The 12,832-nt window shown below is 35.2% G+C and overlaps 1 protein-coding gene across 2 annotated transcripts in view; it reads left to right on the top strand.

The window, feature by feature from the left end:
- The window catches only part of LOC113197436 (attractin), a 155,394-nt gene that overhangs the window by 27,113 nt on the left and 115,449 nt on the right, over positions 1-12,832 (top strand). For both annotated transcript variants that reach the window (XM_077799381.1, XM_077799382.1), the window contains exon 2: positions 11,111-11,194. In XM_077799381.1, coding sequence (XP_077655507.1) covers positions 11,111-11,194 — 84 coding nt within the window. The remainder of the gene's footprint in view (positions 1-11,110; positions 11,195-12,832) is intronic.

Raw genomic sequence — 12,832 nt, 5'->3', positions numbered from 1 at the left:
TATGAACTTCAGACTTCCCTTTCTAGCCTCTTGACACTAGGGAGGGCATTATCTGCAAAAAGCACCTGGCCACACAAAAAAAATGGCCTGATCCAAGAAGTCTCTTTATCCATGTGGCCCCCATCTTCCTCTTCCCTACTCAGAGACATGGGCTAGTGGGTGCAGCTAACAAGAGGATCTATCTATAGCAAGTGGCCAGTTCTGGGAAGCTTCTTTGTCTCTATGGGCTCAAGGCTTGCCTTGCTGGAGAAACTAGTAGGGGTGGAGTAATCTAGCACCAATACACTTCTTCTTCATTAAGAGATACTGACGGCCTAGTTTGGGGAAACTCCTTTGCTTCCTATGGCAGCTCCAGCAGGGACCATTAGGAATTCAATTTTACCAGATAAACAAAACAGGTCAAATAACATTGCAAAGGCTATGAAAACTAATATACCATTGAAATAGTAGCTCAGACAAGAGAACCAAGACCCACATACAAAACTAAGAAGGATGATTTAATAATAAAATAAAAGATTTAATAAAAACCTATGTAAGAGACTCCTAATAATAGGAAACATTTTCAAAATATGATAGAAAATCACTTATGATACCAACAACAGAGAACTATGATACCAACTATAATTTGAATAAGACAACAGATAACCAGCCAACACAAGATAAGTCAGATGTTGGAATTTTCTGACAGAATTTGTGTGTGTGCGTATGTATGTTTTTTGTTGGGGATTGAACCCATAACCTTATGCATGCTAGGCAATTGCTCTTTCACTAAACTACATCCCCAGCCCCCTGACAAGGATTTTAAAGCAGCCATCATAAAATGCTTTAAAATTAATTAAAAATTATTTTTAAACAAATTTTTAAAATGCAAAAACCTCAGTAAAGAACCAAAAGAGATTAATTAGAACCAAATTAGGATGAAATTAAGAAGAACCAAATAGAAATTTTAGAACTGAAAAATAGTAATGGGAAAGCAAACACCCTTGGATTGGCTCAATAGCAAAATGGCTGTGGCAGAAGATAGAATCAGTAAGCTTGAGGACAACAGTAGAATTTACTTCATCTGAACAACAGAGGAAAGCAGACTAGAAAAAAATGACCAGTCAGGCAGTAATAAAGGAGCTAATACCCTGTGTGTAGTCATGTATACCTGTAAGCCCAGCTGCTCAGGAGATTGAGGCAGGATGATGGCAAGTTCGAGCCCAGTCTGGTCAACTTAGTGAGGCCTTGTCTCAAAATAGGAAAAGTCCCCAGTACAAAACAAACCAAACAAATGAAGGATGGGGATATAGTTCAGTGTTAGAGTGCTTGTCTAGCATGTGTGAAGGTCTGGTTTAATTTCTTGTACCATCACACACAAAAAAAGGAGCTAACATTCATATAATTTTACAGGGGAGGGAGAATGAGAGTGGGACTCAAAGTGTATTTGGGAAAAAAAAAAAAGACGGAAACTTACCCTGTTTGGCAAAGGAAACCAATCTAAAGACCCAAGAAGCCATACAGACTTGACCAGGTTAAACCCAAGAAAATGTATGCTTAAGTATGCATCATAATTAAACTCTTGAAATCTAAAGATAAAAGAAAAAGTCTTGAAAGCAGCAAGATGCATTACTTGAGGGAACACTAATTCAAATGACAGTAGATTTCTCCTCTGAAACCACGGGGGCCTGAAGGAAGTGGCACATTATTTTTCAAGTGCCAAATAAAAAAGAACTGTCAGTCTCAAATTTTGTTTCTGTTGAAACTGTTCTTCAGGAGTTGAAGGGAAATAGAAAACATTCTTAGATGATGGAAAACTAAAAGAATTTTTTGCTAGTAGACTTACCTTAAAGATTATCTAAAAGAAGTTCTTTAAACACAAAGAGATGGTAAAGGAAGGAGTATGAGAGTATTAAATATTAGGAAGATTGGAGAGAGCAGAAATATGAGTATAATAATTGGTTCTCTTTTTCCCTTCTGAGTTTTAGCAGTCATATTTGATGATGAATCAAATATATAAGATCAACTGATAATAAAAATGATGATATTAATATGAAGATAAAGGACCTAAATGAAGTGAAGTTTCTACACTTCACTCAAATGTTTTTAGTGAGTAAGTCACATATTTATTTTGTAGTAATCACATAAAAAGGATATAAACAGATAAACTCAACAACAATATAAATAAATCAAGATGGAATTTCTGATGGTTAGGTTTAGTTGTCAATTTGATTGGGTTAAGAGATACCCAGAAGGCCTGGGGATATAGCTCAATGGTAAGGTGCTAGCATGTGCTAGGGTTTCATCCTAGCACATGTTAAAGCGTTGTTTCTGGGTATGTCAGATTGGGGGACAGAACAAGGAAATTCTAGCTTCAGCCAGTGAAAGGTGAATTTAATTTCTTATTTGGAACTGGGAAACCCATCTTCTATTGCTCTTAGGCATCTAAACTCCACATTCCCTGCCTTTCAGACTTTGGGATTTGTACCAGTTCCTCTCTTGATTCTCAGATCTTTGGCCTTGGATTGAGAGCTACACTATCAACTCCACTCCTTCTCAATCCTTTGGAGTTGGGCTCAGCTATGCCACTGGCTTCTCTGGTTATCTAGCTTGCATATGGCCTATTATGGGACTTCTCACCCTCCATAATTATACAAGCCAATTCCCCTAAAAATCTATCCTCTTGGTTCTGTCTCTTTGGAGAACCCTTAAAAAATGATCATATGATCCATAGGAAGGCAAAAAGAGAGAAACAGGAGAACTTAAGCTTTAGCATTATCAATGATTACAAATATAAAAGTGGTCTAAAGACACTTATATAAAAGGCATTGACTGGCAGAATGGATGAAAATGTGACCCAAATAAATGCTGTTTATAGGAAAGTCATTTCAAATTCAACTAAAAAAAGCAGTAGAAAAATTCTAGAGTAGAGCAAACTACAGTCATTAGTGCAGATGAAACCTGCTGCTTACTTATATAAATAAAATTTTATTGGGGTATGGCCACACTCTTTCATTCACTTATTGTCATTGACTGCTTCCTGCTACAACAGCAGGATGAGTAGTTGTGACAGGGATCTATAATAGACAAAGCTGAAAATGTATATCATCTGGTTCTTTACAGAAAATATTTGCTTATCTCTCTTTTCGATTAAAGTAGGTTAAAAAGACATGATAGTTAGATGCAATACTGAGTCACAGACTAGTTCCTCTGCTGGAGGGGGAAAATTATATAAAGTACATTTTGGATCACTTAACAAAATGGAGTGCAAGTAGTAGATTAAAGTATTATATAGTGTTACATTTATTGAAGATGAAAACTGTGGTTTAAGAATTAAGTCTTTGGTGTGGTCCCGCACTCCTGTAATCCCAGTGGTTTGGCAGGCTGAGGCAGGAGGATCATAAGTTCAAAGCCAGCCTCAGCAACAGCCAGGTGCTATGCAACTCAGTGAGACCCTGTCTCTAAATAAAATACAAAATAGGGCTGGGGATGTGGCTCAGTAGTTGATTGTCCCTGAATTTAATCCCTGGGTGGGTAAATAAATAAATAAATTTAAAAAGTCTTTGCCAGGCACAGTGAAGTGCCTGTTTGGGAGACTGAAATAGGATTACTTGAGCCTGGGAATTCTGGGTTAGCCTGGACAATATAGTGAGACCCAGTCATTTAGCAAAGATAAGATTTCAGTCTCTTAAAAATATCTCTATTCTTTGAAAATATATACTAAAGTATTTAGGGTCAAGATCTGTGAATAAATATAAAACTCCCCCTCAAATGGTTCAAGGGAAAATCAATCTCTCTCTCTCTCTCTCTCTCTCTCTCTCTCTCTCTCTCTCTCTCACACACACACACACACACACACACACACACACACACACACACACAAAGTGTATATGGAAGGCGACAACATGATAAAAGCAAATTGATGTACCTTTAAATTTTTTTTAAATAATTAATTAATCTATTTATTTTTTAGTACTGGGAATTGAACCTAGGGACATTTAACCTCTAAGCCACACCCCCACCCCTTTTATTTTTTATTTTGAGCCAGGGTTTCGATAAGGTGCCAAGGCTGGCTTTGAACTTTCAATCCTCTTACCTCAGCCTCTTGAGTTGCTGGGATTACAAGTGTGTGCCCTGACTCCTTCTACTTTGTAATATCAGCTGTAATATGATGACAAATAATCTTCACATTTTTTTCACTAATTCATAAAAGAAAAAGATTTGAAAACACTAGATCTAATTGACATATAGAGAACATGCTTTATGTCAGTCAATTTGATAATTTAGGGCTGGGGTTGTAACTCAGTGGTAGAGTGTCTGCCTAGCATATGTGAGACACTGGGTTCGATCCTCAGCACTACATAAAAAAAAAATAAAGGCATTGTGTCCATCTACAACTAAAAAAATATTTTAAAAAATGACATAAGAAGACAGTTGTGGTGGCAAATGCCTGTAATCCCAGTGACTCCCAAAGTTTAGGCAGGAGGATTGCAAGTTTGAGGTCAGCCTCAACAACTTAGGGAGACCCTCTCAAAATAAAATAAAAGTACATATATTCATACATACATACATAGAATTGGGGATGTAGCTAGATGGTAAAGTCCTGCTGTGTCCAATCCCCAGTACTAAGAAGAAGAAGAAGAAAAAAATACATGAGAAGAAATAGAAAACTTGAATAGCCCTAAAGCAAGTACATTATATTCATTATTGAAAATCTTTCTACAAAGAAAGTTCCAGGCCTGGATGGCATCATTAGTAAATTATGTCAGACATGGGGGGAAGAAATATTACACAATTTTTTTTCAGTAAATGAATGAAGACAAATATTTCCCAATTTTATTTCATGAGGCCAGCATTAGCCTAATAAGAAAGCAAAATAAGAAAGACTTTGTGAGAAAAGAAAACTACAGGACTGTATATAGCTCAGTCCAGAGAGTGCTTGCTTCGCATGCACAAGGCCCTGGGTTCAATCCCCAGGACAAACAAACAAACAAACAAAAAAACCCCAACAACAACAGAAACAAAAATGAAGACTACAAATTAATGTCTGTCCTGGACACGAATGCAAAAATTTTTAACAATAATTCACTGGGCTCAAGTGAGTTTTTTCCAGTGCAAAACTGGTATAACACTGAAAAATCAGTCATCCACTGTTAATCAATATAATTAGCCACATTAACAGAATAAAGGAGAAAAGTCATGCAATCATTTAAATGAAGCAGAAGAAGCATTTCATGAAATGAATCAGTCATTCATGATAAAAATGCTGAGTAAACAAGGAATAAAAGGGAATGCCTACAGACTAATTAAAACGTACCTATAAGGCTGGGTGTGGTGGTGCTAGCCTGTAATCTCAGAGATTTGGAAGGCTGAGACAGGAGGATTCCAAGTTCAAAGCTAGACTTAGCAATTTACCAAGGCCCTAAGCAACTTAGTAAGGCCCTGTCTCAAAATGAAAAATAAAAAGGACTTGGGATATGGCTCAGTTGTTAAAAAAAGAAAAGCACCTACAGGGCTGGGGATGTAGCTCACTGGTAGAGCACACAGTACAAGGCCCTGGGACATGCACATATCCAAGCATCTTTAAAAACCCTACAACTAACTGGTGGAATTTTAAGTTCTTTCTTTGTAACACTGAAAATAGGCAAGAATGCCCATTCTCATGTTTTCTATTCAACATTGAATAGAGGACATAACAAATGCAATAAGTCAGGAAGAATAAACAAAAAGCAGCCAGACTAGGGGAAAATATGGAGTACAACTCTTTCCACCTCTGACTCCTTACCTCATGAGAGGTGGTGTACAAAATCCCACATGCTTTGAAGCTAGCACACACCCTGTGATCACCAGGCACCATAGCTGTGGGACCTCAGCAAGATATTGAAGCTCTCCTGGCCTCAGTTACCTCATCTGTAAACTCAGGTGGCTACACACATTGCTCAGTAAGTTAGCTTCCTATTACTATAGTACATGCCTGAGGTAATCAACTTATAAAGACAAAAGGGTTATGTTGGCTTACAGTTGAGATTTCAGTTCATGATCAGTTGATCCTATTTCTTTTGTGCCTACAGCGAGGCAACATATCATGGTGGGGGATATATGGCAGAGCAGAAATTCACCTTGTGACAAATATTTAGATGACATGATAAAGAAGAAAGATAATTATAATGAATGTATTAAACTATTAAGTGAATGAATTAAGGTTGTTAGATACTAAGGTATTCTATAATCAATTATATTTCTATTATTAGCAAGAAACAGTTGGAAAATAAAATCAAAGCAAATTTTTAAAGGTATAAAATGAGGATAAAAGATATACCAAGCTTGTACTCTAAAAAGTGAAAAAACATTGGTTAGAAATATTGAAAGAAGTTTTATGTAAATGGAGGGATATACATACTTATAGAATGTAAGGATATTTATTCTCCCCAAATTAAATCTGTGGATTAAATACAATACTTATCAAAATCCTTGCAAGCTTTTTTGTTTGTAGATTTGGACAAAAAATATATTGGATTGTGAAGGCCCTAGATTAGCCAATTAAAATCTAAATAACCTTGAAAAGAACAGATTTGGAGGAATTATATTACTTTGTTTCAAGACTATATATAAACTGAGAGTAATCAAATATTGTGATACGCATGAAGATGAGTCTCATATAGAAGAGAAAGTCCAGAAATAGACCCACATATTCATAGCTAATTGTTTTTTTTAACAAAGTAGATACTGAATGAGGAAAGGATAGCCTTTTCAGCAAATGATACTGAAACACCTATATGTTCATATAAAAAAGAAGTGAATCTGTTTCATACCACCCACAAAAGTTAACCCAAACTGAATTAAAGACTTAAGTGTAAAAGCTAAAACTAGTACAGAAAATGGGAGACAAAAATCTTTCCTCCCTTGGTATAGGCAAAGATTTGTTTTAAGATTCAGAAAGCATTGACCATAAAATGGAAAAATTGGGCTTAGTCAAATTTAAAATCTTTTCCACCTTTTAGGAAACAAAAAGGTGAGATGTAGATTCACAAAATATTTGCAAAATATATGTCTGGTAAAGGACTAGCATCTAGAATATGTGAAGAACTTATAACTCAGAAATAGAAGACAAAACACCATATAAGATATAGTCCATGCTTATGTGTGTGTGTGATAGATTTTACTGTCATATAAAGATTTTACTATTATGTATCACTAAAAAGAAAAGCCAAAAATTGGCAAAGATAAGAACAAATGTCATAAGATAATATGTGGAAATGAACCATAAACATCTGAAAGATACTAAAAATCTCTAATTACCAGAGAAATACAAATTTAAACCATGAGGTACCACAACACATACTGGAATGGACAATGAAAAGTCTAATTATAACAAGTGTGGGCATCAACATGGAGTAAATTGAGCTCTTATACTTTGATGGTGGGAGTATAAGATGGCATCACTACTAGGAAATAGTTTGGCAATTTTTTTTTTTAGTTCTCAATGGACCTTTATTTTTGTTTATATATAGTGCTGAGAATTGAACCCAGTGCCTTACACATATCAGACAAGTGCTGTACCACTGAGCCACAACCCTAGCCCAGTTTGGCAATTCTTATAAATTTAAGTGCATAATATACTTTGACCCAGAAATTTCATTTTTTATATTTGTCCAAGAGAAATAAACACACATGTCCACACAAATATTTGTATATGTCATAGTAGCTTTATTTATGACAGCCTAAAACTACATAATCTGAGTGGTCATTGTTCATTAAGAGAATGGATAAAGAATTTGTAGCATATTCATACAGTAGAATACTAACTACCCAGCAATATGAAAGAACAAACTATTGATGCATACAGTATTCAGACATGCTGATCAAAAGTAGTGAGACACAAAAATGCCTCTATGATTCTGTTAATCAAGTTCTGTAAAACTAATCTGTTGTCACAGAAATGTGGTCAGTGCTTGAGACAGCAGTTGGGAAGGATTACCTTCAGTGGGGTATGAGGGAACTTTGGGGGTAATGGAACTGCTTTGTATCATATGAGGAAGGTTACATATGTATACACTTATCAAAACTTATCAAATTGTACATTTTAAGTGGTCACATTTTGTTATATGTGAATTACTCCTCATTTAAGGTTTATTAAAATATTTGATTGAAGTAATCAAATCAGTACAGTGGCCATTATATTAAATATGAATAGATAACATGCCAGTAAAACACTGTTAGACCAGGATAAGAAACAAAACCTAACCAGGTCATATTTAGAACAAACAAACTTGAAAACTTGTTAATAAATGTGAAAGAGTTAGGTAAAGATCTGTTGGGCATGGTGGTGTATAACCTGTAATCCCATCTACCCAGGTGGCTGAGTGAGGCAGGAAGAGCACAAGGTTGAGGTCTGCCTTGGCAACATAGTAAGACCCTGTTTGAAAAAAAAAAAAAGTTGGTTGGGGGTGGGACGTGAGACTCAATGATAAAATACCCATGGTACTGGAAAAAATAAAAATAAAAAAGTTGGATAAAGATCAAAGGCACAGACAAATAACAACAAAATTATGTTATTATTAATAATGTTAGATAAGTTGGTATTTAAGCATTAAACTAAGCAGGTATTAACCATGATAAAAGGGACATCTTTTGAGAGTCTAATAGTTATAAGCTTAGATGGCCAAATAAAGAAATCCATTAAGCAAAAATTATGTGAGAAATGTGAGAGTAGTCGTGTATATTTTCAGGACTCATGGTTGGTGGCACAGGCCCATAATCTCAACTACTAAGGTATAGGCTGAGCCAGGAGGATCACAAATTTGAAGTAAGCCTTGGCAATTTAGCAAGATGCTCTCTCAAAATAAAATGTACAAAGGGTTGGGGATTTAAACCAGTGGTGGAACATTTGTCTAGTATGGGGGAGGCTCTGGGTTTAATCCCTAGGACCACTAAAAAAAAATAGTTTTACAGAATTATATCTAGTAGATAAAATAATAAGAGTATATTATAAGAGTATAATGTTTTTAATTAACTATGTTTATATAAAGGAATAGTGGAAGTAGTGTTTTAGATTCCTGCAATAGCTTTTTTTTTTTTTTTTTGGTACTAGGGATTGAACCCAGGGGTGCATAACAACTGAGCCACATCCCCAGCCCCTTTTATTTTTTATTTTGAGTCAGGATTTCCCTAAGTTGCTGAGACTGGTCTTGAACTTGCTGCCCTCCTGCCTCAGCCTCCCAAGTTGCTAGGATTTCAGGCATGTACCACCCGGCAGATTCCCCTTCCTTCCTTTCCTTTCTTCCTTCCTTTCTTTCTTTCCCTCTCTCTCTCTTTTTTTTTTTTTTTAATGTCCAAAGAACTTTGCTTAAAGTTTGTCAGTGTTCAAGGTACTTGATTAGAAGGAAAATCTTAACAGATGAAAAATTTCATAGGGCACATTATTGTGTAAAAATACAAATAAATTAGAAAAAAATAATTATGTTGATTCCTTTGAAACCTGCCTCCTGGAGGGTTTCCCTGTCCTATTTGTTTCTACTGTAGCATTATCCTGAGTGTATTCTTGATCTGAAAAACTGGTAGTGGCAAGGAGTTTATTTATTATTGATATTCCTGGCCTCATATTGTTGAAATGCCTTAATTACTGGGCCAAAAAGAAATACTAATTGTGGCTCAGTGGCAGAGTGCTTGCCTCGCACATATGAGGCACTGGGTTCGATCCTCAGCACCACATAAAAATAAATAAATAGAGATGTTGTGTCCTCTGCAACTTAAACTAATTTTCATTGTTAACCATGTTGTCAGTGATTTTTCCAGAAGGCTGTAACAATTCACAATTTAGCCAACAATGTTTGAGAATATGCTATTCACATCCCCTCATGAACTATAGGTGTTTTTTTTTTTTCCTTTTAAATTTTGCCAGTTTTTAACTTGAAATTCCCTTTTTTTAGTGAATAGCCAAATGGTTAGTGAAAGGTCAGAGAGGCTTGAAAGGGGAAGGCCAAGAAAAATCATCCTAAAATTTTTGGGGTAGAGGATTGGGAATTGAAAATCAAATTTCATGAATGTATGATTTTGTCAAAATGAACTCAAGTATTAGATATAACTATAATGCTCTAATAAAAAAATGAAAAAAATGAAATAGGCTGGATTTTGGAAAGAATCTTGGATTTTGATGCAGATGAATGGAAGACAATGAATGGTTTGTTAATATTTTCAGTGTCTGAGGAGGAGTGACGAAATGTCAGTAGCTGACCCAGAAAATAAGGGAGGCAGATCCAGAAGAGATTGGCTGTTTCAGAGAGGCTGACATTGTTGATAGAAGAGGGAGGGAAAATGATCTGGAAATAGCTTTGAGAAAAGAAATAGCATCCTTCTTAAATATTAAAAATTTCTGTGTAGCTAGAGACTCTAGAATACAAAGCATAAAAGAAAAAGTGAAGTAGGAAAATATTTTTATAGAAAATATTGTATATGTGGCATAATACATAAAAGGAGCTCCTAAACATTAATTTGAAGAAAAAAAAAACCAGCTAGTAGCAAAGTAAGCAAAGAATATGAAATCTTAGTTCACAAAGGAGGAAATGCAGATGGCCAAAACATGAGAAGATATTCAGACATTAGAATTAATAGCAATCAAAAGAATTAGATAACAGGGTCTGCCTATCATATTGGCAAGATCTAAAACTATTAAAAAAAACTAAGGCATGGCACAAGTATGGGAAAACAGGGGGTACTCTGCTTATGGAAGAGTGGTAGATGGCCACTTCAGAAGCAGCAGCTAAATGGCCTTGATGGGTTCATTGTGTCTTGGGGTTTGTGTCTTGCGCTTACAATTATGCTGTCTTAAGTGTTACTGTTTTACTTCTAACTGTAACTATGTAGTCTTTTTCATATTTATAAATAAGTTCTGGTGGTCCTTTTTAATGGTACAAAGTAGGACTTCCATGTCTCAAATATTTAAGCAGTTTTTTTTTTCATTTCATTTAAATGTGTGTGGCAAAATTTGTTTAATCTGAATATAACTGTGTAGTCATTTTCTACTATAACATGCATTGGTGTGCCCAATCTACTTAATTTGTAATATTTTGAGAACTAATAAATTATTAGTGTATGAAATTCTGAGACTTTTTGTTTTTAATTTGAATTACAGACTGACTGGATCTTCGGGGTTTGTAACAGATGGACCTGGAAATTATAAATATAAAACGAAGTGCACGTGGCTCATTGAAGGACAGTAAGTAGTAATGGCTGACTTTATTTTTAAGTTTATTTTTAGGATAGAGCTCAGTGTGACATTACTTTTCCTACAAATGAAATTAGTAATTTGTACCATAAAGTACTTAAAATATTTCTTACTTGATAACTTTTAATTTGACAAGTGATTTTTGATTTAAAAAAAATTAAAAAAAATTTTTTTTTCTTGGCAATGCTGGAGATCAAATGCAAGACCTTGTGTAGGCTAAGGAAGCTCTCTACAACTGATGTATATATTCTAGCACCTTAATTTTCCTTGTTAATTTAAAAAAAGCTTCAAGTAGATTTAACAGAAATGAATTGTACACAACAGAAGTTTATATATTTTCAATGGCAATGGTTAAAAACTGCTAGAATATTTTTAACTGTTTGCTTAGTGCCTTATGATATTATAATATTGTGTTTTTTCCTAAATACCTATTTTGTTATTGTGATGAAAAAAATCAGACTAACCATTCTTACATAAATGCCCATTCTCTGGACCTCATGTATCCCTCCAGCTTTTGCTTCCTTTTTTTTCCTTTTCTTCATGGTAGACTGTTATGGCATATTTCTTAGACTTTTTTAGTCTGTGAACCTCTTCATACTCTTTACCTTTGAGGATTCCAAATAACTTTAGTTTATGTGGGTTATATCTATATCTATTTATGTTTTGTGAGTAATATACTGAATATTTATGTGAAAAATACTATTTAAGAATTTATTTAAAAGTAACAGCTAAAAACCCAGTACCTGGTAGCTAAATGCCACATTAATGGGGGGGGGGGGGAACTACTTCTTATATTTCAAGAAACTTTTGTGAGAAGAGTGACATTGTTTTCCATTTTACTAATCTCTTCAATGAACTCATTCTCATCAGAACTTTTATGTTTTGCTTTGTTAAATATGGGATACTAAGCAGATTTAAATCTGCTTAATATTTTCCCATGAGAGGGAAATATTAAATATTTGAGAGATGTAGGTAGGAAATAGGTTTATCTGTTTTAGGAAATGGGAATTTCATGGATTTTTGTCTAGGTGCAAAGCATAAACAGGAAGGTGAAATTGGAAGCTTTGAAATAGTCCCTGAAAATTAGTGATTGTGGAGAGGGAGAGGGAGATAGTAGTAGGACTGCTGGCAGAATCCAAGTGTCACGTGAAGTGCTGAGCAGAGATGGGTACTGGAAGCAGTCTGCCTGGTGGCAGGACTTCTCCAGTACAGCTCAGTTTCCTTTGGATTCAATCTAAGTCAAAACTGATAAATGTTTTCCTGTAGACAAGGGCTTTTGCCAGGCAGTGCCACGAAGAGGCAGAGGGCAGGCAAGTTTAGAGAACTGACAGGTGTGTTTGTGAAATGAAGAGTGTGGAATCTGAAGTTGAATAAGAAAGGAAGTGCGAAGTGAAAGGGCTAATGCATTGGTCAGAGGCTGTTAAACACTGGCTGTCCTAGACTGCTAAATGGACTGCAAAGCCCCAGGTGTCATGGACCACATCTGTTTTGTTTCCCATTGCATGTTTAATGCCCTCTTGGACATAGTAAGTACTAAGTGAGTCTTTGACAAATGGAGGAATGCTGTTTATATACTATTTCTTTTCTTGTAAATTCTTTTTTTCTCCAATGTTTAATAGTTATGATAAT

Source organism: Urocitellus parryii, chromosome 6 (genome assembly GCF_045843805.1).
Source record: "Urocitellus parryii isolate mUroPar1 chromosome 6, mUroPar1.hap1, whole genome shotgun sequence".
NCBI classification, from domain to species: Eukaryota; Metazoa; Chordata; class Mammalia; order Rodentia; family Sciuridae; genus Urocitellus; species Urocitellus parryii.
Note: the sequence above shows the minus strand (reverse complement) of the source record. Positions and strands in the feature narration are given on the sequence as shown.